General features: G+C 47.9%; 13 protein-coding genes across 14 annotated transcripts; 5 read left to right on the top strand and 8 right to left on the bottom strand.

Moving 5' to 3' along the window:
* Positions 1 to 274: 274 nt before the first annotated feature.
* Positions 275 to 2,657, bottom strand: FOXG_09222 (uncharacterized protein; the record flags this gene model as incomplete). 2 transcript variants are annotated; one of them, XM_018388276.1, is made up of 5 exons in its annotated part: positions 275 to 654; positions 704 to 915; positions 965 to 2,223; positions 2,295 to 2,352; positions 2,416 to 2,657. In XM_018388276.1, 5 exons carry the CDS (start codon positions 2,655 to 2,657, stop codon positions 275 to 277), a joined length of 2,151 nt encoding a protein of 716 aa, XP_018246305.1. The 2 variants fall into 2 exon arrangements, with proteins under 2 accessions (XP_018246305.1, XP_018246306.1); XM_018388277.1 differs by having other exon boundaries at positions 648 to 915.
* Positions 2,658 to 2,773: 116 nt separating this feature from the next.
* FOXG_20010 (uncharacterized protein) lies at positions 2,774 to 2,875 on the bottom strand (the record flags this gene model as incomplete). The annotated part of the gene is made up of 1 exon (XM_018400270.1): positions 2,774 to 2,875. One exon carries the CDS (start codon positions 2,873 to 2,875, stop codon positions 2,774 to 2,776), a length of 102 nt encoding a protein of 33 aa, XP_018246304.1.
* A 4,509-nt stretch (positions 2,876 to 7,384) lies between these two features.
* Positions 7,385 to 8,885, bottom strand: FOXG_09221 (uncharacterized protein). The gene is made up of 3 exons (XM_018388275.1): positions 8,178 to 8,885; positions 7,754 to 8,118; positions 7,385 to 7,702 (listed from the first exon to the last, which is right to left on the bottom strand). Exons 1-3 carry the CDS (start codon positions 8,456 to 8,458, stop codon positions 7,524 to 7,526), a joined length of 825 nt encoding a protein of 274 aa, XP_018246303.1. The 5' UTR covers positions 8,459 to 8,885; the 3' UTR covers positions 7,385 to 7,523.
* A 1,434-nt stretch (positions 8,886 to 10,319) lies between these two features.
* On the bottom strand, positions 10,320 to 13,398 carry FOXG_09220 (uncharacterized protein). The gene has a single exon (XM_018388274.1). It carries the CDS (start codon positions 12,734 to 12,736, stop codon positions 11,336 to 11,338), a length of 1,401 nt encoding a protein of 466 aa, XP_018246302.1. The 5' UTR covers positions 12,737 to 13,398; the 3' UTR covers positions 10,320 to 11,335.
* A 363-nt stretch (positions 13,399 to 13,761) lies between these two features.
* On the bottom strand, positions 13,762 to 15,161 carry FOXG_09219 (hydrolase-HD superfamily protein). The gene is made up of 2 exons (XM_018388273.1): positions 14,606 to 15,161; positions 13,762 to 14,557 (listed from the first exon to the last, which is right to left on the bottom strand). The coding sequence occupies exons 1-2, from the start codon at positions 14,989 to 14,991 to the stop codon at positions 13,981 to 13,983; spliced, it is 963 nt and encodes a 320-aa protein (XP_018246301.1). The 5' UTR covers positions 14,992 to 15,161; the 3' UTR covers positions 13,762 to 13,980.
* A 643-nt stretch (positions 15,162 to 15,804) lies between these two features.
* On the top strand, positions 15,805 to 16,602 carry FOXG_09218 (uncharacterized protein). Its single transcript, XM_018388272.1, has 2 exons — positions 15,805 to 16,071; positions 16,156 to 16,602. Exons 1-2 carry the CDS (start codon positions 15,906 to 15,908, stop codon positions 16,479 to 16,481), a joined length of 492 nt encoding a protein of 163 aa, XP_018246300.1. The 5' UTR covers positions 15,805 to 15,905; the 3' UTR covers positions 16,482 to 16,602.
* Positions 16,603 to 16,777: 175 nt separating this feature from the next.
* Positions 16,778 to 17,041, bottom strand: FOXG_20009 (uncharacterized protein; the record flags this gene model as incomplete). Its single annotated transcript, XM_018400269.1, has 1 exon — positions 16,778 to 17,041. The coding sequence occupies one exon, from the start codon at positions 17,039 to 17,041 to the stop codon at positions 16,778 to 16,780; it is 264 nt and encodes an 87-aa protein (XP_018246299.1).
* Positions 17,042 to 17,590: 549 nt separating this feature from the next.
* Positions 17,591 to 18,397, top strand: FOXG_09217 (uncharacterized protein; the record flags this gene model as incomplete). Its single annotated transcript, XM_018388271.1, has 1 exon — positions 17,591 to 18,397. One exon carries the CDS (start codon positions 17,591 to 17,593, stop codon positions 18,395 to 18,397), a length of 807 nt encoding a protein of 268 aa, XP_018246298.1.
* A 416-nt stretch (positions 18,398 to 18,813) lies between these two features.
* On the top strand, positions 18,814 to 19,161 carry FOXG_20008 (uncharacterized protein; the record flags this gene model as incomplete). The annotated part of the gene is made up of 1 exon (XM_018400268.1): positions 18,814 to 19,161. One exon carries the CDS (start codon positions 18,814 to 18,816, stop codon positions 19,159 to 19,161), a length of 348 nt encoding a protein of 115 aa, XP_018246297.1.
* Positions 19,162 to 19,572: 411 nt separating this feature from the next.
* On the top strand, positions 19,573 to 19,914 carry FOXG_09216 (uncharacterized protein; the record flags this gene model as incomplete). Its single annotated transcript, XM_018388270.1, has 1 exon — positions 19,573 to 19,914. One exon carries the CDS (start codon positions 19,573 to 19,575, stop codon positions 19,912 to 19,914), a length of 342 nt encoding a protein of 113 aa, XP_018246296.1.
* A 275-nt stretch (positions 19,915 to 20,189) lies between these two features.
* Positions 20,190 to 22,548, bottom strand: FOXG_09215 (transcriptional adapter 2-alpha). The gene is made up of 2 exons (XM_018388269.1): positions 22,074 to 22,548; positions 20,190 to 21,942 (listed from the first exon to the last, which is right to left on the bottom strand). Exons 1-2 carry the CDS (start codon positions 22,164 to 22,166, stop codon positions 20,425 to 20,427), a joined length of 1,611 nt encoding a protein of 536 aa, XP_018246295.1. The 5' UTR covers positions 22,167 to 22,548; the 3' UTR covers positions 20,190 to 20,424.
* An 82-nt stretch (positions 22,549 to 22,630) lies between these two features.
* FOXG_09214 (galactose-1-phosphate uridylyltransferase) lies at positions 22,631 to 24,597 on the top strand. The gene is made up of 4 exons (XM_018388268.1): positions 22,631 to 22,919; positions 22,973 to 23,299; positions 23,345 to 23,396; positions 23,447 to 24,597. The coding sequence occupies exons 2-4, from the start codon at positions 23,199 to 23,201 to the stop codon at positions 24,440 to 24,442; spliced, it is 1,149 nt and encodes a 382-aa protein (XP_018246294.1). The 5' UTR covers positions 22,631 to 22,919; positions 22,973 to 23,198; the 3' UTR covers positions 24,443 to 24,597.
* Positions 23,685 to 25,307, bottom strand: FOXG_09213 (uncharacterized protein). The gene is made up of 2 exons (XM_018388267.1): positions 25,101 to 25,307; positions 23,685 to 25,042 (listed from the first exon to the last, which is right to left on the bottom strand). Exons 1-2 carry the CDS (start codon positions 25,161 to 25,163, stop codon positions 24,593 to 24,595), a joined length of 513 nt encoding a protein of 170 aa, XP_018246293.1. The 5' UTR covers positions 25,164 to 25,307; the 3' UTR covers positions 23,685 to 24,592.
* Positions 25,308 to 25,335: the final 28 nt, after the last annotated feature.

Genomic DNA, 25,335 nt, shown 5'->3' with positions numbered 1-25,335 from the left:
AGGCACATACAATTATTTCCTTACATAGAATGCCCCTGGGGTAGACCGAAAACCCTTGAAATGCGCAGTTCCTGGAAAAGTCGCACCGGCCATATATATCGGCCTGTTGGCCACGGCCACCAGAGGCAGCCACAACAAGAACAGAACACCAAAGACAATTGTATCGAGACTCAATATAACAGTCATTCCATTAATTCATGCTGGGGTATCTCGCTAGCTAGATAAAAACGCCTATTCCTTTTCCAATCCCATATATATCTGTAAATATAACTAATCACCACAAAGAAACAATTTCCGTAACAGGGATACCGCAAGATGCGAGATCCTGCCTCCTCATATACCAAGCCTCAAGCAGAGCCATCTCCACAGCCCCAGGAGCTTCTGTCAAATTCGACAGCACAGGCCCAACAGTTTTGGGTTCAAGGGCAGGGTCCAAGACGCCGCGGGGAGAAACACATCGAGATGGAGGATGTAAGGCGGACTCGAGAGTATGAACAAAACGCTCGGCGAGCGGGTGTGTTGAAGTTGTGTATTGCTTGGCTGTTGTGAGGCATCGTGTGGCTTCCTCGGTCACAGGGGCGGGGTTGGTGATTATGTCTCTGAAGAGAGGATGTTGGACTAAGACGGAGAGAGTCATGCCAATTATGCTAAGAACTGATGAGAGTTAGAATAAATATTGTAGTAGAAAGATGTCTTGACTTACCAATAGCAGAATGACTCTCGGGAGGACCATCAAAAGTCACCAATCTCCTCTCGCGGGCCATGATATCTTCCAGCTCCACGCTTGCAGCATAACACGACTCGAATAGTCCTGCGAGCATTGATTTTGCCATTATCGAAGTTGGCTGTGTTGCGTTGCTGCTTATAAGCTTCATGATCGCTACTCGGGGGATCAATGCCTTGGTCTCAAGATATCTATAATTTGTTAGCTTCTCACGTCTCGACATGGAGTTGATCAACATACCTCATGCGCAACAGAGTAGCTTGGCGGCGGAAAACTGCCTCGGGCTGTGTACAGGGGAACTTGACGCGCAGATGCTCAGGTATAGCAGCATGCCATTCTTCCAAATCACAATCCAACTTCAGTGCATCGGATAGAATATTAGAGACTGGTTCTCTAACAGACTCCGTGTCGTGGTTGACAGAGTCTTGAATAGGCTGAAGAATATCGTCGTACAGTTTCAAGGTTTGGTTGAAGAAAGACAGTCGTGAAGGGGTATCGCAAGGTTGAACTCGGTCGGGGTTGTGAGGGAAGGCCTCAAGATACTCGTCGTCGATTTCCTGAGGCAATGTGCCAAATGTTGGGTTTGTCTGGCTTCCAGGGGAATTCTGCATCCTGACAAGCAGAGCACAAGCACACCACGCCCTTCTCCGTTCCTCGCGTTCAGCCTGTGCCTTTCCCGGGAGATCAACATGAAGCATGAGACCTTCTGCAAGTCGAAGAGCCATGCCAGTCAACATCCAAGTCTCCTGAACCGCACCTGCTCGTCGCAAGAACCGAGCATGAACAATCAAAGCCTGGACGACGGGAAGAGATGACACGGATAGTAGATCGACGAGGAGAAGAGTCTTGGCTTGCTGGTGAAATTCGAAGGCGTGAGATGCGTGCGACTCGACGGATTCTGTAATCGAGGTTTTGGCAAGCTGGCCAATGGCTAGCATTCCTAAAAGGAGAGAGTAGGTGGCTGCGAGTTCGGTGGCTTCCTCGAGGGGTATGTCACGGCGGTAGCGAGAGTTTGCAACAGCGATGAGGCGATGATATCGTTGGTAGAAGGATGGTCGATGGATAACAGGCATGGTGATCCAGTCAATGTTGAAATACTCTGCTAATAACTCATCCATGAGGTCTGCTGGAGGAAGGGTGATCTTCTGGAGCATCAAAGCTGCCTTGACGTTGGAAGAATAGGAGCCGAAAGATGAAGGCTTGGCTGGAGCAGCATCTTCGAGATCATCGGTCAATGGTGGACTAGCTCCCATAAGATGATGCGGGCGCGAGTAGTAGCTGGCTGGTTCATGAACTACTGGTAGTGAACCAGCTCTGGAAGAGAAGCTGGGCAAAGAATAGCCAGAGTCGGTATGAATTGGAGGAAGAGCATGATCAACATGTCTTGGAGGTCTCGCTATACGCTCAGACACAACACTGGGCGAAGTAGATAGTTTTCTCCATTCCTCATGTGCAGGCGTCGTAGCGACGAAAGCATTGTGGCCGTGAGCTACTAATTCCTAGAGGGCGTATGAGTGAATGTCCTGAGCGTGGGGAATATGAGTAAGGTACTTGGTATAAAAAGACTTACTAGCTGCTTCTCCTTCTCCTCAAGCTCCTGCACTCGCTTCTGGAGAGCACGGATGTAGCTATCATTCAGTTTAGTATCTTATCTATATGGTCTGACGATGATGATTGTGGCTCAAACTCACCTCCGCGACGAAGCGATGGAGCCTTCATGCTCAATCTCAGGATAGACACACTGATCAGCACAGAGACCGCGTCTCGAACACGAATCGCAAACAGGTCGTGCACCGTCACAGCGAATTTTACGATCGCGACACTGTCGACAAGCCAAAGACCTGGCCTTTCCCGGCCTGGCAGTTGCGTGTTGTCGGCGGGTGGCCGAAGCGGAAGCCGATGACCCGGGAGATGAAGCCTTTGACTTTGTCATGACTGAACTCTCTGTCCTTTGGCTTTCGGGTCGTCGGCTTAAGCAGTCCTCTCTTTTTGATTTTGGAGGTTGAAGCGACGGGGAGATTGACAGTTGCGGGTCGTCAATTGATGTCTCTAGGGAAGAAGGGAACGGAAAATTGGTCGTGACTCGTTGGGCGCCCCCTTGACCATGAGCAGGCCGCGGATGCGCTCCAAGACGGCCGCCGGGGTGGCCATTTCTCACGGTTGTCGGTAGTCGCCGTGTGGTTTTTCGTCTAGGTTCCAAGTGGAGATTTCTGATCACGGGTGTCGGGACGTCGGTGTATAAACGGGGACTTTGCACGTAATGAATCTGATGATAGATTGGATTTCTGATGAAATCGAGACACTGAAAATACTCTGACCTCATTCTCCTATAGTCTCCATAAGTGATTGCTTTATCCTCCTGCATTCCCCAGATAAAGAAAGGGTCTTGATGACGGTTTCTTAGGGAGTCCCCTCCAAAAATTATATGGAGACGGACGGATTATCGGCCATCGGTCATCGGCTACATTCATTGGCGTTGAGGGTCATCGGATCCATCAAGGGCCTCGACAACTCCCCGACCTCCCCGACATCCAGAACAAGGGTCGAAGACATGGGCTAATTACGTACATCAGAATCAGAGAATTCACTATCATGATGTTCGGTTCGACAGCCGTCACTTGTAAACAAACTTATGATATTTCCTCGAGGTAGAATTTATGAGGAGAAGTATTCTTAAGCATCAGAGACCCTAGACAACAGTAGTACAGCTCCTTACATCCATTTATCATAATTCTCTCAACTCCCCGTTTGTTCGTTATAAAACACACACACACGATCATTCTTCACTCTCGGTCCGTCGCGCGGCCTCTTCCCTCCGACTTCCGCCACTAATCGTCGATTCCACCCACGCCAAGGGTCGAGACTTGCACGAGCTCCCCGTGACCCAGTGACGCCACTGAAAATCTCATCCTCTCTTCATTCCCGTCTTTTGTCCGGCGTATCGACAGCATGTCACCGAGATCCCGTCATAGGCGAGCCGATCAACACCACAACGACCAGCTGGTAGCATACTCCAGTACAATGGCTGTCAAGATGTAGTCATGCCTTCAATTTATGAGTTATTAAATATTACATGTCTTCCGGGTAAAGTAAACAAGCTATAGTACCTAACCATCTCGTCCTCATTGCACCCCGTAAACGAGTAGATCTGCTGTTTTCAGCTTGAATCGAAAGAACAGCATCACTGTCAAAAATTCACAGGGGCTCTAAATTCATCCGCTGCAGCATATTTATATATGGCCTGTAGCATATCTAGAAGGCCAAACCCCGTGCTCTGAAGACGAAATTCTCAACAACTTTTTCAAACTCATACATTGTCTCCTGCTGAATGTAGAATATTTCTCCCTACGAGTGGTTAACTAGCACATATTTCCAAGTTATCCTCTCAGAATGGGACGAAACCTATAATATGGGGGAAGAAAAAAAAAGAATAACTCAAGGACAATGTAATTCCTCACGATCTTGCCATAAGATTCATTACCCTTCAGAGCCATAGCGTATGTAAGTCAGAAGCACCTATTGACAGAGCCCACCCAAGACAAAAGGGAAACACCGTGAGGATTTTCCCCAGGCCGATGCCTCTGATAGGTTCTGGGCAGACAGTATTTATAAGAGCCCTGTCATGGGGAGCTCTTTTGCCAACTAGGAACCGTCCCTCAGGGGGGAAATAAAACTTCTGACGTCAAAATAGAGCGCTAAAATTAACTGGTCTAAAGGCTTACTGATATGCATAAAACTTGCCTAACTATTTTCATCACTCAGGATATAGGTCTTAGGTTCTCTTGCCTTCCTAGTCGCCCAGGTTCTTCGCGTTGGCAGTCCTCTATTCCTTATGGTCTCTCATGGATGGATTCTTATCTATACTCATCTACTACATTGATAGTTTTTAGGAGGGGAGTGCGTGTCTCGTCTAAATACTTCCTTCCTACGCCAATATGTTCAATACTTTTGTGTCTTTTGATATCTTTATATCCCCGAGCTTTCAAGCAAATAAGCCAGGCCTCGGCCAAATAATATCAACCTTGGTATCATAGCGTTGGGCAGGCCGAAAAATACCTCCATAACCTCTTGGTAAAAAGGAAGAAAAAGATTGAAGAAGGCATTGTCGTCTTTTCTTCCTTCTTACTGACAATCAGCCGCCTGCTTTTAAAAACCATCATGGCATTGGTAATCAACGAACCCAGGCGGCATGGCCATGGTATAATCAGCATTCCACAGCATGATGATGACCCTCTATTAAAAACATATTACACGAAAAGTATAATAGACAAGGGGCCTATCTATGCCATATCCTTTCAACCAACTCCATCGACTTCCACCTAAATAGGCAACATCTTAGCACAAATCTGGTTTGGGAATTGAGTTCGAACATCATTTGCGATTGCATGTAATACATCATATCTCGATAGAAGCAGTGTGGCGATGCGCATCAAGTGACGTCGAAAGCTCTAGATGATCAAATTTTCAATAGGGAATACTACCCAAACCAAAGACAGAGCTTTAGATACGTTAACGAGATCCAACACCAGCTGCAACGAATACTCAGGAAGCACGATAAGGCACGCCTTCAAAAAGATACAAACTTCTTTACAGTACCATATAACACTATATAATCATCCATCTCCAGGCCTCAAAAGGTTAATAGCAATATCTCGGAGCCTTGCATTTATCCATCGATTATCCCTTCTGTGCCGCTCTCATATTCCGAAAACGGGAGTTCGGGTCATTCGCAAATCCGGCTGTCTCAGACACGAAACTGCCGTGTCACCATATACAAGGGCACCTGCATTTCCATTAAATAGACTCATGATAGCATGCGAGACAAGTGCTGAATAAAGTTCAGTTGACAGACAGCGCGTCAGGGCGTCCATGTTACGTTATATATTTTTACCAGGATCAAGGGACGAGACGCCCCTTAGTTAGAGTTTATGATGTTTCAGGGCAGAATATGCTTAAAATGCCAGGGTCTAGTGATAATTGTGTCAGATGTATTTATGCATGTCTTGACTCGGGGCAAGTCTTGGCAGATGAATTTGAAAGTCTTTTGTAATGCTCTCAGGTCTAAGCCTCTATTCGCACTCCGTACGGCTTTCGCCTACTGGACAGGGGATGCTGAGATTCGGTAGATAAAATGCCAAGACTCCCGTCGCCGAACTCATGGCCTCTCCGTCATGAGGTTACCGGTGGGATGGCTTGTATTTATCCGTGATGAGGTGCTGATTAATGTAGGTAACGCTATCTGGCTTGAGTTGAGATTGGTGCACGCTGGTTCTTCCATATTACTGCTATTCTCCTAGACTGTCATATTGGATGTAGTGGCCTTCGGCAGATGAATTTGCGTGGTAAGTGTTGGAGGCCTTCCAGACCATGGCCAAGCTTCAAAGGGTCTAAACTCGTACCATTGACCCATTATGTGTTTGATTGTTAGTCATCCCTCTGCCTTTCGGCTTCATGGCCGTATGTGATCTTGAACAGCCCGGAGAGAATCTATGACTCTTTGCTTGGAATCACCCAGAGCATCTCAAGACTTGAGGCTATCAGGCTGTGGTAAACTACAATTGATCTCAGCATGATATTTCTTACGAAAAAGTGAGAGGCCAATGGAGCTAAAATCAAAAGATTTACGATCATAACCTTCACTGAGGACCATGGTGATACTCTGAAGCCCAGCAACACGTCTTAACACATTCAAAATTCTGACAGCTTGTTAGCCTGATTTATATGGTCAAGATATCATAACTCTTCCTAGATCAAGTGATTCATAAGTCACGATAACAGAGTGGTTGATGCTGTGAGACTTGCCTCTTGAACATTGGCCAAAACCCAACTTGGAGGACCTACGATGCAAAATCTTCTGGCTGGTCATCAAGTCGATCTTAGCTATGCCATTTCTCCCGTAGCTATGAACGCGAGAGGTGATCTGATACATCTAGGCATTTGGGATGGACTTAGTAACTACTTCAACGGGGACAATGAAGATCATCTGAGAGCCCGCCCAAGTCAGCAAACTTTGTTCACCGAGTAAGGCTACGCGATTATGGGTCCGAAAGGCATCAAGTCCGATCTGCAAACGAACCACATATTTACTGCCATGACAATGACGCGATCTCACAGGAAATGCTCCAAAAACCTCTTGTCACTGGATGAGAGAATAGGCATTAGGCAACAGCAAGCGTTGACGCGACACCTTTCGCCCCCACGAAGACATCGCAACGATCGTCCATCGATATCTTAAACAAGTAACAGCCGACTAGTGATAAAAAGAACTTACAAAAGATCCGTTTGCTTAGCCAAGTCAATTGACTTGGTATCTATCTCGGCATAAGCTGAGTGAATCTCACTGCTTCGCCAATGCTCGTATACTTTGCATGTCGGGGTCCAGGGATAATTGGGCTGCAATGGCTGACAGCGCATTGTTTTTCGTATCTTGCATCTTGGCCAGTAATCGCGATGATCTCGTGATGCAATCAAGAGATAAGCATCAAAAAGTCCAAGCTTCTGCATTGCTGACTCGCGAAGGATGCCACAATGGTAGGGTGTTAGTGGGAGTGGACCTATCGCGTGTAAGACTTTAAACTCTCGTCAAGATATGCTTAAATGGACCTTTATTTGAGGCGTTCACTTCAGTCTGTGGTGTTATCACGATAAAAGAAAGAACAATTAATAGTGAGGCCGTATATTATAGAGACATGTCTATTGTCTATATGCGATATTAAATGAGATATGAGCAGTGCAGTTCTTTCCAATGATGTATCCAATAAATCGTAGTCACATCAAAGAAACGGTAGACAAAAGGCGCTTAAGCGTGGTGGGCGTGACGGCGGAAACGAGATCGCTCAATGTACTCGGACAGAGAGCGCTCATCAACGGTCTTCTCATCCTCAACCTCCTCATCATCCTCAAAGTCACGCTTGGTACGCTTGGTGGTCTTGTACCAGTTGGCAGCGGGGTCACCAAGGCACTGGCCAACAGTAACAGCTATTAAAAGGTTAGTTGTGACAAAGAATAATGATCAAATAGAATACTCACGAATGCGGGTGCTGCGCTTGACGGCGTCAAGGACCTTGGGGATGAGGTTGCGGACAGTGTTCTCGTGGACATCGTGGAAGAGAGCAATGGATCCACCGTTGGTGATACCCTTCTTGAAGAGGTTGAGAGCAGTGTTGGTCTCAGCCGGGGTGTTGTACTCCCAGTCAAGAGAGTCGACATCAGCATTGATGACGTGGTATCCGAGAGTCTTCATGACGGAGAGGGTGTTGGCGTTGTAGCTGAAGTAAGGGGGTCGCATGTACGTGGGCCACTTTCCAACGATCTTGAGGAACTCAGCCTCCAGACGAGTCATCTGGGTTCGGACATTGGCGTTGCTAATGGTAGCAAGGTCGGGATGGCTGTAACTGTGTGAGTGTTAGCATATACGAACTGTCACACAGCATATATCAATGATGAAACATACGTGTGAGAGCCGAGCTGGTGACCCTCAGCAACGACACGCTTGACGGTAGCAGCGTAGTCGTTGATGTTGGCCCAGTTCTCGCCGTTCATGAAGAAGGTAGCCTTGTAGCCGTATTTCTTGAGCTGGTCGAGAAGCTCGTTGGTGTAGGCGAAAGGACCATCGTCGAAAGTGAGGGCGATGTTTCTGTCGACAGTGCACTTGGTGATGGCGACGCCGACAGGGACAGCGGCAGCGGCAAGCTGCAGCAGGCCGGCGCAGGTAGCGAGGACAGAGAAACGCATTTTTGAAGAGGGTATTATATAGAGTGTAATGGGACGTAAACGACAGTACTGAAACTAGAATAGCTTCAAAAGAGAGATGGAGGCGAAGAAACGAGTGAATGAACTGCGGCTGTTGAGTTGAACCTGAGACCGTCTAGAACTGCAGAGGAACTTCTTTCATATATACTTATTTCTCGTCCCCTTCAGAATTTCTTTCGCGGACTTTAGGGAAAACTGCACAGCGCAAATCGTACCGAGCTGAATCACCCAGAGCCGGGTATGGGTGTGGCAGCTATGAGCATGGGTATCCCTCCCCTCAACCTTGCCGTCGACGTACGAGGCCCTTATGGCCCTTGATAGCGCGTACCTATTTGTGCAGTATTAGTCCTTTAGTGTGCAGATAAAGACTGCAGCAGGGGTTTTGAGTTCAGAGACTGGTCCTGGAGTTTCATCGTATGCAGAGAGCTGGAGACTCGGGAATCTTGGCAACGACGGAACCTTGCATTTAAATTGGTTATGATTGAATTGTGGATGAAGGTCCAAGTGACGAGAGAGTCGATATTCTTACGCCATATTCCTCTTTCTTGTCCTCATGGGAGCGTATCTCGTGGTTCAAGGGCTCCTCATACGAGATCATACCCATGTCCCTGGTATTGCGCTATCTAATGCGGGACGATCCTCGAGCCAATCTCTTGTGCAGGACAGTTGTACTGTATGTCTCAGGTACTCTTGTATCACGACCCGACGAGTAAAAAGGTAACAAAAGCATTATCTATTTCCTCGTGAGTCTTACAGCAGCATATGCCATGTGCTCACAAGACAAGAGTTTCAGCCACTATTGGACAGACGATAAAAGCCAGCAAGGTTTTAGTGAAGGCTCCAGGGGTTCAGGGCGGGTAGACCATGCCCGGGGGTGACCCCCCTGGAAAGGCTCACTAAGGTTAAAAATTAAATAGCCAACGTTAACGTAACCTTAACCTTAGTCTGGGCTCTCTTCGCGATTACCGAACAGGGCTTGTCTCACGAGAACCAAAAGTGAAACCAGGAACGGAGAATAACCCCTCGAATGGGATAAAAGTCTTGGCCATCGGGCGTCCGCTTTGAGTAGCCGCCGACCTGTCAATAGGTTGACCGCAGAATAGGGGACGGTAGCATTTGCTACACACCAACCCAACAGCTGAGGAGAGACATGGACAAGGCCTTATTTTCTCACCAGAGCTGTGGTATTGGTATTGGTTCGATAAGATGCAATTGCACGTACGACGCCAAGATAAGAGCAGCCTTGTTTCTCTCAATCATCTCTTCACTAGGTCGACTATCTGATGTATGAACTCTGCCTGCAGACGGGATGCTCACTGCATTAGATAGCAACAAACAACAAGCCACTTGACGTATGCCAATGTAAACCTCAACACCATCACTACAGTCTATACTATACAATATCCTCAACCGAAGAAATTGCCGAATATCACTGCCAAGTAAAATCCCATCAACTCGACACAATTAGCTAGAGCTTATTCCTTCACTCCAATATCCGTGCAATCCGAAGAGTCCACTGTCTGTTCTCACGGTCTCGAACATAGAAAAAGGGCCCCCAATTTTACCTTAGTCTCGCGTCGATAACCGAACTCATCCATCCATATCCACAATGGATGCTTTATCTTCAGGAGACTGAGACTCTACCAAAAAGCAAGGCAAACAGAGGCAACTACAACAGTCAGTAATAATAACCGTAATAGTCACAGTCAGCGAAGAATAAAACCCCAAGCCGGGCATCAAAACCTCCGAGTCAGCCCCCTTTCTCATCAAACATGCATCTATTGCAAATCATTTATGGGGCCATCACAGCTTTCTTTTGCTGAGAGATTACTGATATGCAACTTCCATCACATCAAATGTTTCCCTAACTAGTAGCCCGAGGACCTAAAAATGGATAACTCCAAGCCTCAGCCGTTCGATCTACAACAAGGTAGACCTATATTTACCTACACACCAAGTCCATCTGCCTGGTTAATGGATAGCCTGCCAGCATAGCATAAAGGAGAACATAAAAAAACAACGCACCCCATCTTCAATGGACGATCACCGGTGTCCCTCTGAGCTGGCCTTGCCAAGACGTAGCCAAGGCTGGTTAACAAAGACTAACGTTCTCACATAAACAACAAATACGAGGACCTCGAAAAGACGTCAATTAACAAGACCGACAAAGGCCGTCAGCCGCAGGGAACATCCATGAACGGGAAGGATTTGTCCTGAGGTTCCCCAGATGATATCAAACTTGCAATAATAAACTAGGGGCTTCGATACTCCGCTTCGGGTACGATATTCCGGGTCTAAGAGAGAAGGACCTGGTCGTTCTGTTGACAACGAAGCCCCGTATGATTGGAGCGACTCGAGCCCTTCACGTTTTCCCTATTATAGAAGCTGGGTTGGTATATCACCGTTTCGCGGATATCCATGCTGGTGGTCCGCTACGGAGTTAAACAGGAGTTTAAGACAAGAAGAAGAAAGGGTTTTATGCTTATTTAGACAAGGTTATCGATCCTCGAGGTAAACGAATAAATCAGGCAGTTATAAATAACTGCCAAGAAATCAGTCAGTCAGTTGTAAGTATGTGTGTGTGTGTGACTGATACAAGCAAAGAGTCAGTTTCCGTTCGCTTCAACGCCCAGATCCTTAATCAACTCCCCGACGAAAAAGATCTCCCCTTTAAAAAATAAAAAAAAAAAAAAAAAAAATAAAAAAAAAGTCCTGTCAAATTCCCCAACGATGCTGCCCAGGCAGTAAGAAACGAAAGAAATGAGGGTATCAGTGAGAGATTTCACGAGGTAGGAAGGTGGCTTCAAAATGTCTAATGGGTCGTCACGAGGTAGATAGATGGATGGCAGCTGGAGTCGTTCACAGGTCATCCTCCCAGTTACCCTCCACTTCAATCGTCGTACCCAAGGCTTCTCTACCCTGGCGAATCATGTCCTGTAGTTGTTTGTTGAAAGCGTTGATCCGCACATCTGCATCTCGTTCTTCCATCTTACGGCGTGCTGCGAGATGCTTGGCTTCTGCGGTCAGACGGGGACTGGCTTCTGCTGATGTACGTCCTGATGCTACTGAGGCATTAGAGTGAGACCGGCGGTGCGACGACGGCTTTGTTATCGGCGATGAGATGGTGGTATTTCGGCGTGTGGAGCGAGTGGGTTGAGGTATCCTGCTGGGCGATTCTATCCGAGGAGAAGCGAGGGGAGCAAGTGACGCGAATGACGCGGTTGATGCAGGGCGTGGAGTAGGTGATGCTGCTGCGTGTGATAGACGACTAGTCGGGCGATTGGTAGTGGATCGTCGCTGACCGGGCGTAGAGGCAGAAGAGAATCGGGCTGATGGAGCGGCACTGATGCGTCGACCTGTAGTCATGGAGGGGCCCGAGTTTCGTGATCGAGGGGATGGTCGATAAGACGGACGTCGCAGTGGAGGCTCAGGCTTGGGTTCAGGCTCAGCTGGTTTCTCATCACTCACCATAACCCAATTCCTGCCAAGTTCATCTTTCGTGTCTGTATGTCTTCGTTTCGGATGGGGTGCTGTAGGTGTAGATGCGCCGCTGTTGCCACCTTGGTCTGCGTTATCAGGCTGACGCTGGTTGAAGTAATCCTCTTGTGATGGCGGGAATCTACCGGGAAGATGCTGACTCTCAAATAGTGTCTGGTCCAGCTCTTCGACCCTACCGGAATTCATCGTGAAGGCCTTACCGCCGCCAGCCTGGAAACCTCGAAATGAGCCTGTCTTGCAAAACTCCCATACACGTCCGACAACACCTCCTATAGTTGAGAATGCGAAGCTACCCCAGCCTTGGGACTGCATCGGCTGAGGAGGCAGATTAAACAGTTGTGTCGGTCCAGCTCCATGATCGATGTCGTCGTGGGTTCGTTTTGAGCCAAGCGCCTTGCGATAATCTGTGTCTGAATACATGCTCTCGCCAAGAATACCGCTATCGAAAGGACCAGAACTCGGTGTATCAAGCTGTCCAGCAAGTTGGTACCGCATTTCCTCATTCCTCATCTGAGCCACTGGAGTTCCAAAATACCCTTTTCTATCAGAATCATCCTGGAAGCGGAATTCTTGAGATCGCGATATATCATGGCAAGGTCTCTTTCGTTTCGTAGCTTGTCCGTCGAGGGTTGCTGTGCTGTAGGGTGAAGCATATCCGTAGCTGGTGCTAGAGCTTGGTGAGATGGGTGGGCGAAACAGGCCAGGGTGCACGCCTTCTCTATTGAAGCTGCCCGACATATGGAAATGCGAAGGGATCGTCATTCTGCCTGGGGGTAGGGCCTTCCTATTTGATCGGTATGTGCGCGCACGCGCGTGGTGATAGATAGACGAATGATTCTTATCGAGTGGAGGCGAAGCTGTAATTCACGGCCAAGCTTAACAGCAGCCGAGACACATCTCAGGTCGTCTATCGCACAAGCGGGTCTGGGGTAAGAGCAAACCGAATATTCGGATCTGGAGACGAGATTGCAATCGACGGGGAAGCGATACTCGGAGGGCGATTTGAGATGGCGATGGGCGATATTGTTGAGCGCCTCGTGACAAGGTGAGATAAAAGGTTGTGTCTTGTGATGACGAGCGCATGGAGGGGGAGGCTGCCTGGCTGCAAGCGCCCAACTCTAATAGACGCAGCCAAAAGTATGGCGCTCGTGTGAGAGGGGAGGGCACCGTAGATGCACGCACAGTATTGGAGATGCCGCCTTGAAAGTGAGGCTCGATTATTGATTTATGATGTATTGGATTAGAGAGATGGTCCTGGCGGCAAAATGTCGACGGGGCAAGTAAACAATGGTTGGGGGGCCAGCGCCTGTGGCCAGCGTCAGAGACGGTGTGTGATTGGCCAGTTGGTAATGATCCCGGCAGTTGCTCAAGAGCCGCGATAGAGAGCACAGTACTCTGTAGTCTGTATAATAATAGAAGAAGACTTCAAGAAAAGACGTCCAGAGCTGGTGAGATATCCTGGTGGGGAATCCCCTTTCTTGCTCTTCGGGCTGGTTTGCGGAGAACGGGAAGCTTTCGGTTTGTTGCCGACTTATAGCTTCAGCTTCTTCTTGTGTGGCTGATTCCAAGAGTTTGGTCCACTTGATGGATATTGGCAGGGTTCAGCTAACCAAGAACATCAAAAAGCGAACATTAGAGGAACAGTTCGTAGTTGCAAAAGACAAAAGTCTCCCTTCCCTCCTTTCTATACCAAGTCTTGGGCCGTCGAGCTCATTTGCATTGCTATATTGTCTTGGTTAAATTGCTCTAATATCCTTGGTTGTCCTAGGCGATTAAGGATCAACACAGGGGTCTTCAAACAGATCGCAACGATGACGGTTCATGGAGTTCAAGTGTGCTTTACTGTCGTTAATCGTTGCCCTAACTTCTATTCAGTCTATGCCTCATATCGCGTGAACCGCTCTAAACCCTGCGTCCCAACTCTTCTATGCCATATGCCATGACCTCAACTCATTGGTATCATTCGCCCGTCCTTCTCATAAGTCTAAACATTCGTATCTTATCACTTAGTCCTTGTCGTAGTAGTTGTCCTGCTGGCCCTTTCGCTCGGATGTAACACCTCCGTTAACACCCTGCTCTCCATGAACATGCTCCTTACTTCCCCAGAAAGCCTCCCGCTCCTTGAGAACCTCCTGGCCCCAGGCCTTCATCTCCGGCAGCGTCATCCTGGTCGCGACGTACGCAAACTCGCCAAGATCGACCTTACCCTCACCGCGCTTCTCATACTCCACCATCTGCAGAAGAAGCTCCATCTTGTCCACGTCGTGCACAAAGTGACTGTCCAGTGTCTCGGAGTCCTCATATTCCTGCCAGATTGCGCGGATGTCCTCGCCTGTTGTGCCGCCTGCAACGTTTCGTAGCAAGTTCTTGGTCAAAAAGTCCATCGTCTCCGCTTCGCGTCGGCTCTTCTCGGGCTTGGGAACGCCGTCGACGGGTGTGATGTCGCCGACAAGAAGCTCCGCCATGTCGTGGATAAGACACATCTTCATGCACTTGGGAAGATCGAGTTTCGGGGCGAGAGAGGGAGGCGCAAACATGGAGATTAGAGACATGCGATACATGTGGTCGGCAATAGACTCTCCCCTGTCGCATGTCAGTGACGTCTTGAAGTCGAGGGACCAATTTCCTTACCTAGAGATACCGAAACGCCTCCATCCTTCTCGCTTGGTTGTCTTGAGTCGCTCGAGCATGTGGAAGAAGGGAAGAGGCGAGGAAGATTCCTCAGTAGGAGCACCACCAGGAATCTCCTTGACCACCTTGTCAACAGTCCAAGGATCGGCGACCTTGACCATAGGCGTGAAACCTAAATCTCCAATTACTTCCTCAAGACGAAGATCCACACGTCCATTCTCCTTCTCCGGTTGCGAACCCATCTTTGCAGTAGAGTACAATCTGTATCGTCGCGGGGTAAATGTTGAGTTGCTAGTGCAAGGTGAAGAAAGTGGTCGCAGCGAGTTGACAGTGGTTTTTATGGTACGAATCGTTTGCGGCAGTCGCATACAAACAGAGATGGTCATAACAAGAGCACAATGGGCAAAGGGGTCATGAAAACAAACAAGAGCCTAGAACGACAGAAGAATGTTTGATTGAGCGGCTAGTTTGTTAGTCTAGTTGGTGGGTTTGTAGTTCAGGTTTGTGCCAGTGCGGAATTGATCAATGGTCAGCTAATAGCCCCGGTCGTTTGGTGCGTCATAATGTCATTTTACAGGGGTAGAAGCTGGGATCTTGTCTGTGTCTTGGTGTGACTACAGGGTAACGACACCACAATCACTTACACGGTGATACAGTGACTATTTAATTTTCTGTCCATGTTATGAATTGCAGTTCTAAAGGACTTACCCTATTTTGAATAGTATTCTAACACTATGTACTATATTCATTTGCCAGATAGGGGGTCTGGACTAATCGGCTTGTTAGGAAGTCTTGACGCTAATCGCGGGAGCTTTGTAGATATATCTTGTAGTTTTCGCAAGCTACGTAAAAGAAAACACTCTCCGAGGTCATAACAATTTTCGTAACAAAACATAAAATGTTGAAACTTTTAGAACCAAAATAATAACAGGCTACATAAGCCTGATAGGCCTTGTTCTTAATGTTTCGCTCCTCAGAGTCGAGGATTGTCCATCTTTATTTCGTAAAAGAATGACGATGAAAATAATCCAACACATGTAAATTCCAACATAAAATCTCGCCGATCCACAGAAAGGCATTGAAGCACGAAGCTTAAACCATCAAATCAATAAGCTTCCGTTGAGCCCTGATTTGCTTTCTTACGCAGCAGCAGAGCACCATCTCCTCACTAACACCAACACTGGCCACGCACGTGGGGTTCCGCCGCCAAGGACCAAAAGTAAATTTAGCTCCGCCTCAGTTAGATCTACATGAGCCTCATCTTGATCCATATCGGGCACCTATTCAACCTCACTCCCGCATGAGAATCTTACAAAGAATAATCGAGCCTTTTCGTCCACAGGCTCGCAAAATGACAACAATCGCCTCATTAAAGCGGCTTTCAGCCAAATCCCTCTCTGAGAAGATCCTCGAGGAAGTCAATGCCACAGATCCTACATTCGCTGTTATCGATGTTCGTGATAATGGTAAGTTCGCTTTCAAACCTTTTTCGAAAAGAAAACTCTTCTCGATTCCATTTGCTTCTGTGACAGCTCAGCTGACTTTTCAAGATTACATTGGTGGACATATCAAGGGCTCAACAAATATCCCCGCACATACTCTCGACGCCATGATGCCAACTCTGGTCCGTCGCCTCAAAGATAAAAAGACAGTTGTCTTTCACTGCGCACTCAGCCAACAGCGGGGTCCGAGTGCGGCACTAAAGTATGTGCGTGAGCGGGATGGCCTTTTGAAGTCTATGGGCGAAGACCCCAAGGGAGAGAGCGGTCAAGATGTGTTCGTGCTGGATAGGGGATTCTCAGGATGGCAAGAGGTTTACGGAGAGGATGAAAGATTGACGGAGGGATACGTTAAGGATTTGTGGGACAATTATTAATTCATTCAGAGCTAGAGTTGAGTCTTCCGATAGAACCCCTACTTCCATCTCATGCTTCCCACTGTGTTTTGACCAAGACTTTTCGAGAGACTGGACCAGGCTAAGAGAGTGATATCATCCAACGATAACCTCTAAAAAATAGAGTACTGTGATGATGGTGGTGTATATTCGTCATAAGACAAAGTGAAGATGGCTCCCCTTCCGCATTATGTTTGACTCGACGAAAATGTTAGCCCAATAACACACTGACTGTAGAGAAAAGTCTACTTACAGAAACACCATGATCACCAATCAGCTTACATGATTGGCCCCATCCTCAGCTTGCGTATTCTCAAGAAAAGAACAATGATGATTGCACATAGAATGCCGGTCACTATCGCGAAGACCGCGATGCGCTCTGTCGCGTCTGCTGGATTCGACCACCAGTCGAGCCCGGCTGTGTCATCAGCTCTGCCATATTCATCCGAGGGGTAGTAGTCACTCTCCGCAACACTTCGAGCCTGGAGGTGGTACCCGGGAGGCGTGTTACGCAGTGTGAGGTTGGATGGCAAGGGCGACATGGTGATGGTAGAGAATGATTGGTGAGAAGTCGGAAGTTCCGATATTCTTGGGTGGATTCAAGAGAATAAGAGTTGTGATTAGGCTTGGAAGAGTGTGGACATTGGTTGAAGAAGAAACGGTTGAGGTGAGGGAGCTTTTGATCAAAGGTCAAGAAGTAAGGATTCGTAAGGAGAAGTTCGTAGAACTTGACGATCTTATATCCTGGATACGATTGGGTCAGCTGGAGGGACTTATATAGTTACTTTTTCGCAAAGACTTGTAAAAGCTTCCTTCAACACTCTCAAGGCGTATTGAAGCTTTGGATGACTCGAGAGCCCAACTTTGAACACAGCTGTAAGCTTCTCCTCCGTAATTGGTCAAGATAATAGGGAAAAGGAGACAAACTTTCATCAGAAACCTACACCCAACCATTATAAAATGATGTCTTTTCCTATGACATGTCCATATTTTCCCTCCCCAACACTCAAACACTTGTCAAGCCAATTCTCTGAACCCGCTCGACATACACATCTTTTCTGAAACCCCTCCTAAAATCCTCATCCTTCAAAATGCCCGTTCCACCATACTCGGAGCTTCCAAGGCCTGGGAACATCCCTGAGAGGTGGCCTCTGACTGGACCTCTCTCCTCTATCCCTACCCGCCCTGGTCCTCCTATTCCCACCAAGACCCCATTCACCGACAAGAGACCAGACCACAAGGTTAACAGGCTACCACTGAAAGAAGAGCCAACCCCAAAGGAAGACAAGGAGTTGATGCCTGGTCACAATGCAGTTCATGGCCCAGCTCATGCCTTTCCTTCAGCCACCAGCTTTGAGCGCCCAGGTCGTCTCGGTACCGCTGGTGTCTCCCACATCACCGGCATTCCTCTCCGTCCCCCTCCTATTGCTGGCAAAACTGTTGTTCAGAACCGCCAGCCTGAGGACGAGGTGTATGAGTACACTGGCCTCCTTGTCTTCCTCATCGTAATTCTTCTGGGAGCCGCATTTGGTGGGTGTCTCCTTCTCATGAGGCTAGTAGCAAGCGTTTCGAGGCATCTTGGTCGAAGATATGGGTGGAAATGGGTCAAGAGAGCCGACAGTGCAGACCTCGAGGATGCGATCTATTACTGGAAGGATCATCCAGACGTGTTCGAACAGTACCATCTCGACTTGCTCCGGGAGATCTTGGCAAGTTACGGAGGTTCTTCCTATCTTCCAGTAGACGAAAAGGCTGCTGAAATGGGCCGACTGGATTCAACCGACTGCGCACCTCTCCCTGGACCTCGGCCTGTCCATATGGCTCCTTCACAATCCGGTCCCTGCTGGCCTGGAATGCCAGCCTACAGGTATTCTCCTCACCCTATGGGATGCCCATAGCGGAAGATTCGTGCGATTTGATCATCTGGTTCTCAGCTGGAAGAGAGTTTGATTTGTTTGCTGTGACTGGGTAAGCTTGGGAATAACTCTGCACAAACACTTGTCCATGGCTTCGTGATTGGAAGGAACTAGGCAGTCAAAGGTTTATACTAGAACATGGAAGTTAGAAATGTGCGAGGACCAGAAAATAAAAGCTTTAGCAACTTAAACTTATCTTCTCATGAGAATTATCTTTAGTGAAGTAACTCAAATACCGGCGATTATTTGCCTGAACATTAACTTTGAGAGGCAACTTGGGCTATATAAGAGTTTCCAGACTCACATCCATGACAACATCATTCCTTTCCCTGTCTTTCTATTACACCTCGACTCGCATCCACGAAAAAACGCCTCTATTCAAAAACGAACTAGAAATCATGGGCTTAAACATATACCAAGACGTGGGGATAATCCTCGTTTTCCTTACCGCCATCTACACCTGTGGCCTTATCAGGCACTATTGCTGCAATCCAAAAGCACAGACTAAGGATGAAGAACGAGGAGACGTCGTGATAAATCGGGAGGAAAACTATGAAGGCATCTTCGTCAATCCCCCCCAAGAACAGATCCTCCATCAACCTGTGCCGTCTTACACTCCTACTTCCCTTCGCTCACCTCACGATACTGAGCTTCCGGCTTACAAGCCTATGGGTACTCCTCCGCCTTGTTATGTTCCAGGACTTAAGGATTTTCAACCAGATTCAACGCAGCCATCGCCTGTATGAGTTATCCAAGCCCCTGATCTCATCGGGCTTCGAGGCTTGAGCTGCTTTACCGTGGGTGACCAGACCTTGGAACTCTATCATTTCACTTCAGCCACATGCACCTCGAGTCAATAGAAGACTCATTATTACTCATCAGCCTCAACTTCAAATTCTCTTCACTTCCTTACCGAATCATTCGAATCCACGACATATATCACGAAGGTTATCCACCAGTACCTTTCCCCCCTTTTCTACCCAACTCAACTTTCGACTGGCTCATCACCGAACAACCTCACAGTCAATATTCATTCAATCAAACATCCTGCCAATAGTATCTGATATACTGCAGCTCAAAAAACTTGATAGCCCTCATCATTTATACCGTTCCTCCCCTTATCGCTTCATCAAACAAGAGTCCAAAAGAAGCCCAACATGGACCTCCCTTTACAGCATAAGGTTCACTCCTCACAAACTAACCCTCCCGGGTCGAACTTCGCAATGGCCAGCCTTTCCATCGTTTCCTGGGTTATTGGCATCATCGTTACGCTTGGCTTTGTCATCATGTTCTTCAAGTGTCTCATGAATCGTCGAGCTCCGCGTCCAACCGCACCCAGGCCTTCGATCCCCGGACCTCCGATTCCCGCGCCCCCTCAGGGAATCGAAGGCGACGTTGAACTTGGAACCCCCAACGACCGTCACGACAAGACCACCAAGAGCTCGACAGTTGGTGATCAACCTCGCGTACCACCACCTCCGTATTGTCGACGAAGCTGATACACATCTGTTGCACCACGCTGCTACCCCCCCATACCGTGAGTTGCAACAGGCATTGCCTATGATGCAGTTCTATTTCGAAGAGACACACTATAGATTTGAAGGTTGGGTAGATGTTAGCCAAGTTGCATTTGACTTGGTTCAGGAGGTAGATGAGGGCCAGAACACTAGACAAATCACTATAGAACTAGTCAATTGGAAAAGTCCAACATACAAAATCATGAACTGGTGAAAGTCTTAGTCTGCCTATTAAATGAATTATAAAATATCCTAAACTTGTCTAATTATTTTCATCACTTAGGGTCGAGTTCTCATGCCATCTTATACTTGTGGATAAGTCCAATAGCATCTAATTGGAGACTTGAATATATATGGCTATTTCTTTTTAACATTGTATTGGTGACATCTGTCCACAGAAGCGTAACATATACTACATAATTTCCAGCAAACGCTCAGCGCCAATTCCATTCCTCGTCTCCAAAAGGGTATAATAAACAGTAAACAACCAGATCACGCCTTGCCCACCCATCCTGAATTAATAAAGAAATCGAATATGCGCCCTCCCTTTTGCGAGTCCAACCTACAGATCTCCTTTGCTTGCTTCTTCTTCAACGTGCCGTTTGTCTTGAGAGCTTCCTTGAGGATCTGCTCCTTGATCATAAGATATGGCTTAGGCTGCAGTCTAATGACTTCGCAAAGCTTGACCTCTTCTGGTGTGAGGAGATGCAAGTCTGGTGCGGTGTCTTGGGTCATGGGCATTGGTTGTACGCCGGAGATGGGTTGGGCCGTGTATCTCTGCTTAGGAGTTGCATGGCCATTTACTCCATTGACTCCGTTGACTCCATTAGTTACTCCATTGACCTGGCCGTTTGTCTGGCCATTGGCTAGGCCATCAGCATGACCATTTGTTAATGGCTTTACATCGCCATTGACTTCCGCAGCAGGCGTTGGTAGTAGTCGAGCAGGAAGTTCTGGGGCGATAAGAAGGGCAGATCCACTTGGTGGCTCGGGAGGAGGAGGTTGCTTAGACCTCTGTGCAGATGCTAGACGCTCGCGATCCATGGAGCCCATAGGGATTGCCTTCTGGATCCTCGAGGCCTTCTCATTCTCGTACTTCTCGCCACTTCGAAGGTCGCCGATACGCATGTTTCGCCACTCTTGCAGCTGCGTGATGGCTTGTCGTAGATTAAGTTCATCGAGAAGACCTTGATTGAACTCCTCAAAGTCCTGTTGGTTCATCATGCGGGCGAATGGTTTGGCTTTCTGCAGCAAATCCCTTTCTTCTTTGGTCCGCCTCTTCTCCAGCTTTGTGTTCTCTCTATATTCAAGAAGATTGTGCTCAAAGATAACCTTTTTACGCTCCACACGCTGTGTCAGTCGAGCGTTGTATATGTCCATCACTGTGAGCTTGAGTTCCATTTCAGGTTCAAGCTCGCCTGTCCTGGGGTTCAAACCATCACCCGGATCGAACTGCATCAACTGGACAGCTTCTTCTGCCTCATTTGCATATTCGGTCTCGAACTCCAAACGACCAGGCATATATCCTTGAATCTCGTGACAGCTAGGTACACTAGCTGTTGGTTTTGTTTTAGGTTGTAGAGCGGGCGCGTTCTTAGCTGCATCTCGTCGCTCCTCTATTCGTCGCTTCTTGCGTGCCTGAAATTCTTCTCTGGGGATTTCGTTGGCCAATTCGCAATCGTGAGGGCTGCACCGTTCGGGTAGTGGAAAGTGAGACGAGTCGACGTAAGTCGATAAGTAGTGATCGCGAACCTCGTCCTTCTCACGGAAACCGCCAATATGATCTGCGATATCGGCCCATGAGCCGAGACCATATATTTCGGCGCCCTCTAGGAGGAGTAATTCTTCGTCGGCACCCCATTCTCGATCAAAGATAGGGAATGAGTTTTGTTCAATCACACGAAAAGCGTGTGTCGCAGGATTGTGAGCATTTCGTGATTCACCTTTGGCGAAACACGAGACACAGAGGTCGAAGTCACTGCAGTCTGAGTCGGCGCATCGGATGCGGACCTATATCAACACCAACATGATTAGCTACCCCATCATGACATCGAATTGAGTTTAGCCGGTATATCTCCGAAGCGCGTCTTTACGTTTCCAAACAAGCTTCAGGCAACAGGCAACACAGCAAAATGACCTACCGTAGATGTAATATCTGATGAGCACACATCGCAAACGTATTTAACACCACCTTCGCCACCTCTTGTGATTGTTTTCTTGCGTATCACACCCATATCGCCGGCTGCGATGCCGGGCCGGGAGGTTGTCGTTACCCCCCCTGTCTAGAAGTAGCAGCGGGTTCGAGGCAGCGCAAGGCGCGATGGAAGTGCAAAAGAAGGTTTTTGGTGATGCGCGGTTGTTGAGGACTATGACGCGACGCGAAATTCGATGGAAAATGTCGGTTTGAGGTTGTTGTTGATGGAATCGGTGATGGGTCGATTTGTCGAGGGGCGGATGTTGTTGATTATGGCGTCTACGCTTGCTCTGACAGGAGCTGGTCTGGGGCTGAAGTGCACTGGACTTGAGCTTGCAGGGCGCGGGTTAGGTTGTTTCGAACGGGGAGCCAGTAGCCGCTAGCAGCAACCCCACGCTCGAATCATCATAAGTCACGTGGAAGTATAGCCTCCGGGCCGCACATCCCCGCCACGAGCAAGTGACGCCAACCCCCAACATTGAATCTCCACAGTCTGGAAGTGATTCCCGGATTTGAGTGAGAGAGAATCATTGAACATTGTGAAGGTGCCAAGCTTTCCCATTTTGTTTATTAAAGATTTTTATATGAAGCCTAGTGTGACATATGGTGCGGCAAGTGAATCCTGATCCCGATCCTGGTTCAGATCACGACAATTCCGCATAAATCAGTCTCACCTTGACCTCGGGGGGCAATAAAACTTCTAACATTAAAATATGGTGTTAGAATTAATAGGTCAAAAAATCTACTAAAATATATTAAACTTACCTAAGTCTTTTTAGCACTTAGGATAAAGGTCCTAAGTCTTCTTGCCTCTCCTTGCTTGATCACTAACACAATAGTTGGCAGCCCACTCATAAAAAAGACTCCCCCGAAAACACGGCCGAGAATATCACCGTTGAACCGCGCCATTCAGAATCCCCGGGGAGTCTGTGTCAGTTAGCTATTTATCTTCTATCTTCTATCACTAGCCTCGGCTTTTAGCAGTAATAAATTGAAGCTGAACCCGTCTCAAAAATATTCATTGACTCTCATCAACCCCTCATTCACTTTAAACTGTCACCCCACTATCATCATGCCTGATCAAATTCTTGACGACATCTCTCACCGTCGATACAATCCCCTCACGGATTCATGGCTGCTTGTATCGCCTCACCGCACGAAGCGACCTTGGCAGTGAGTTTCCAATGCTTTAATCAAGAGCCATCTGACATGAAATAGAGGACAGCAAGAAGCTGCTGTCGCATCAAAACTTCCAGAATATGACCCCAAAGTACGCTCATGACATCACATCATAACAACTCAATCGCCTGACAAAACCAGTGCTATCTCTGTCCCGGAAACCCGCGAGCCGCTGGCGACCAGAATCCGAATTACGAAAAGACTTTTGCCTTTGTGAACGACTACAGCGCCGTTAAGCAAGAGCAGCCAGATTATGATGCGAAAGCCTCATCCAATGATCTGGAATCTCTTCTTCTTCAAGCTCAGGGCGTCAAGGGCGTGTGTTACGTGCTCACTTTCTCACCCAAGCACCATGTTACACTTGCAGACATGACAGCTGAGGAGATTGTTCCCGTCATTGAGCATTGGACTCGAATCTACGCCAACCATCTGACACCGTCAAACCCCCGGGCCGCGGAAGCTGACAAGCTCGCTATTTCTATGCCAAAGGACGCTGCACCTTCTCCTGAAGAGCAGTACCGATATATGCAGATCTTTGAGAACAAGGGCGCGGCCATGGGATGCTCTAACCCTCATCCTCACTGCCAGGTCTGGACCACCTCGACCATGCCTGAAGAGCCAGGCAAGGAGCTTGTGCAAATGACCAAGTACCGAAACCAACACGGTGGCCGAAACCTTCTAGGCGACTACGTGAAGCTTGAGCTTGAAAAGCAAGAACGAGTTGTCTGGGAGAACGACGCTTTTGTGATTGTATGCCCGTGGTGGGCTGTGTGGCCTTTCGAGGTTCTTGTTCTTCCCAAGCGACATATTCGATCTCTTCTCGATTTCAAGCCCGAGGAGCGACTCCAATTCGCCGAAGCCATTCAAGAAGTCACCCGGCGATACGATAACTTGTTCGAATGTAACTTTCCCTACAGTTCTGGTCTTCACCAGGCGCCTCTTGACGGAACACCTGAGGAGATGGAGAGCGCATATTTCCACATGCACTTCTACCCACCTCTGTTACGTTCAGCCACTGTCAAGAAGTTCCTCGTTGGCTACGAGCTTCTGGCCGAGCCTCAGCGTGATATCACTCCTGAGCAGGCCACAGTCCGTTTGAGAAATTGCGGAGGAGAGCTATATCGCAAAAGTCTATAGGCATAGAGCCCGAGCATTAAAACATTAAAATCTAAAACTTTTTATCTAATAACAAGTTGCCGTTATGCCGATTCCAGGCATCTAGTATTTGCCTGCCATGTGTATATTACATTCACCGCCACTCACCAGTCTCACCATTTGTCGCCTGATTTAGTTGTACTCGACATAGTAGTCACGGACAAGAGGCATCCAGATAAGAGAGATGGAAGCCAGAGTGAAAGGGAAGTACTGAGGGAGACCAAAAGTCATGGTCTTGAAAACGAAGAGCTCACTGGCAAAATGTCCCAAGGCGACAATGTAAGTCCAGTAAGCAATGGTGTAAACGGGACCAATGTGGAGGTTATAAGCTGCGTAGCATCGAACAACGCAAGTAATGAGCGTCCAGGTACCGAAAAGTCTTCCGGCAAGGGGAGTAAGCTGATCGGTAGCCTTGGGGTCGTTCTGAGCAGGAACCAGCTTGTTGATCTGGTCCTCTGGCTCAAACTTGTCGGTCTTGGGAGGGAGCTTGGGGTTGCGGACGAATTTGCCGTTGTAGACTCGTCGGGAGAAGTGTAGGGTTGTATACGTCTGCAGCGAGTTTCCGATCGAAATGATGGACAGCTAGAGCGAGGGGTCAGCATCTTATTTGGTTCTTGGGTGTAGGGGGAGTGGCTCTTACGATGATCATGTAGTAGGGTAGAACACCCTTTGCTTCGGGGAGGATAGATTTGATAACATCCATTTCGACGGAATTGAAGATAAACTGAACCAACTAAGCGGGGGTCAGAGAATCTCAACAACTATTATTACAATGGTTGCAATGCAGTTGTAGAAGTAAAATGGCGGGTTGAGATTGGTGTAAGACGAGTTGGATGGTCTGTTTTTTTGGTGAGAGAGAGGGACCTGTAATCGGG

This window comes from Fusarium oxysporum, chromosome 9 (assembly GCF_000149955.1).
Source record: "Fusarium oxysporum f. sp. lycopersici 4287 chromosome 9, whole genome shotgun sequence".
In the NCBI taxonomy this organism is placed as follows: Eukaryota; Fungi; Ascomycota; class Sordariomycetes; order Hypocreales; family Nectriaceae; genus Fusarium; species Fusarium oxysporum.
Note: the sequence above shows the minus strand (reverse complement) of the source record. Positions and strands in the feature narration are given on the sequence as shown.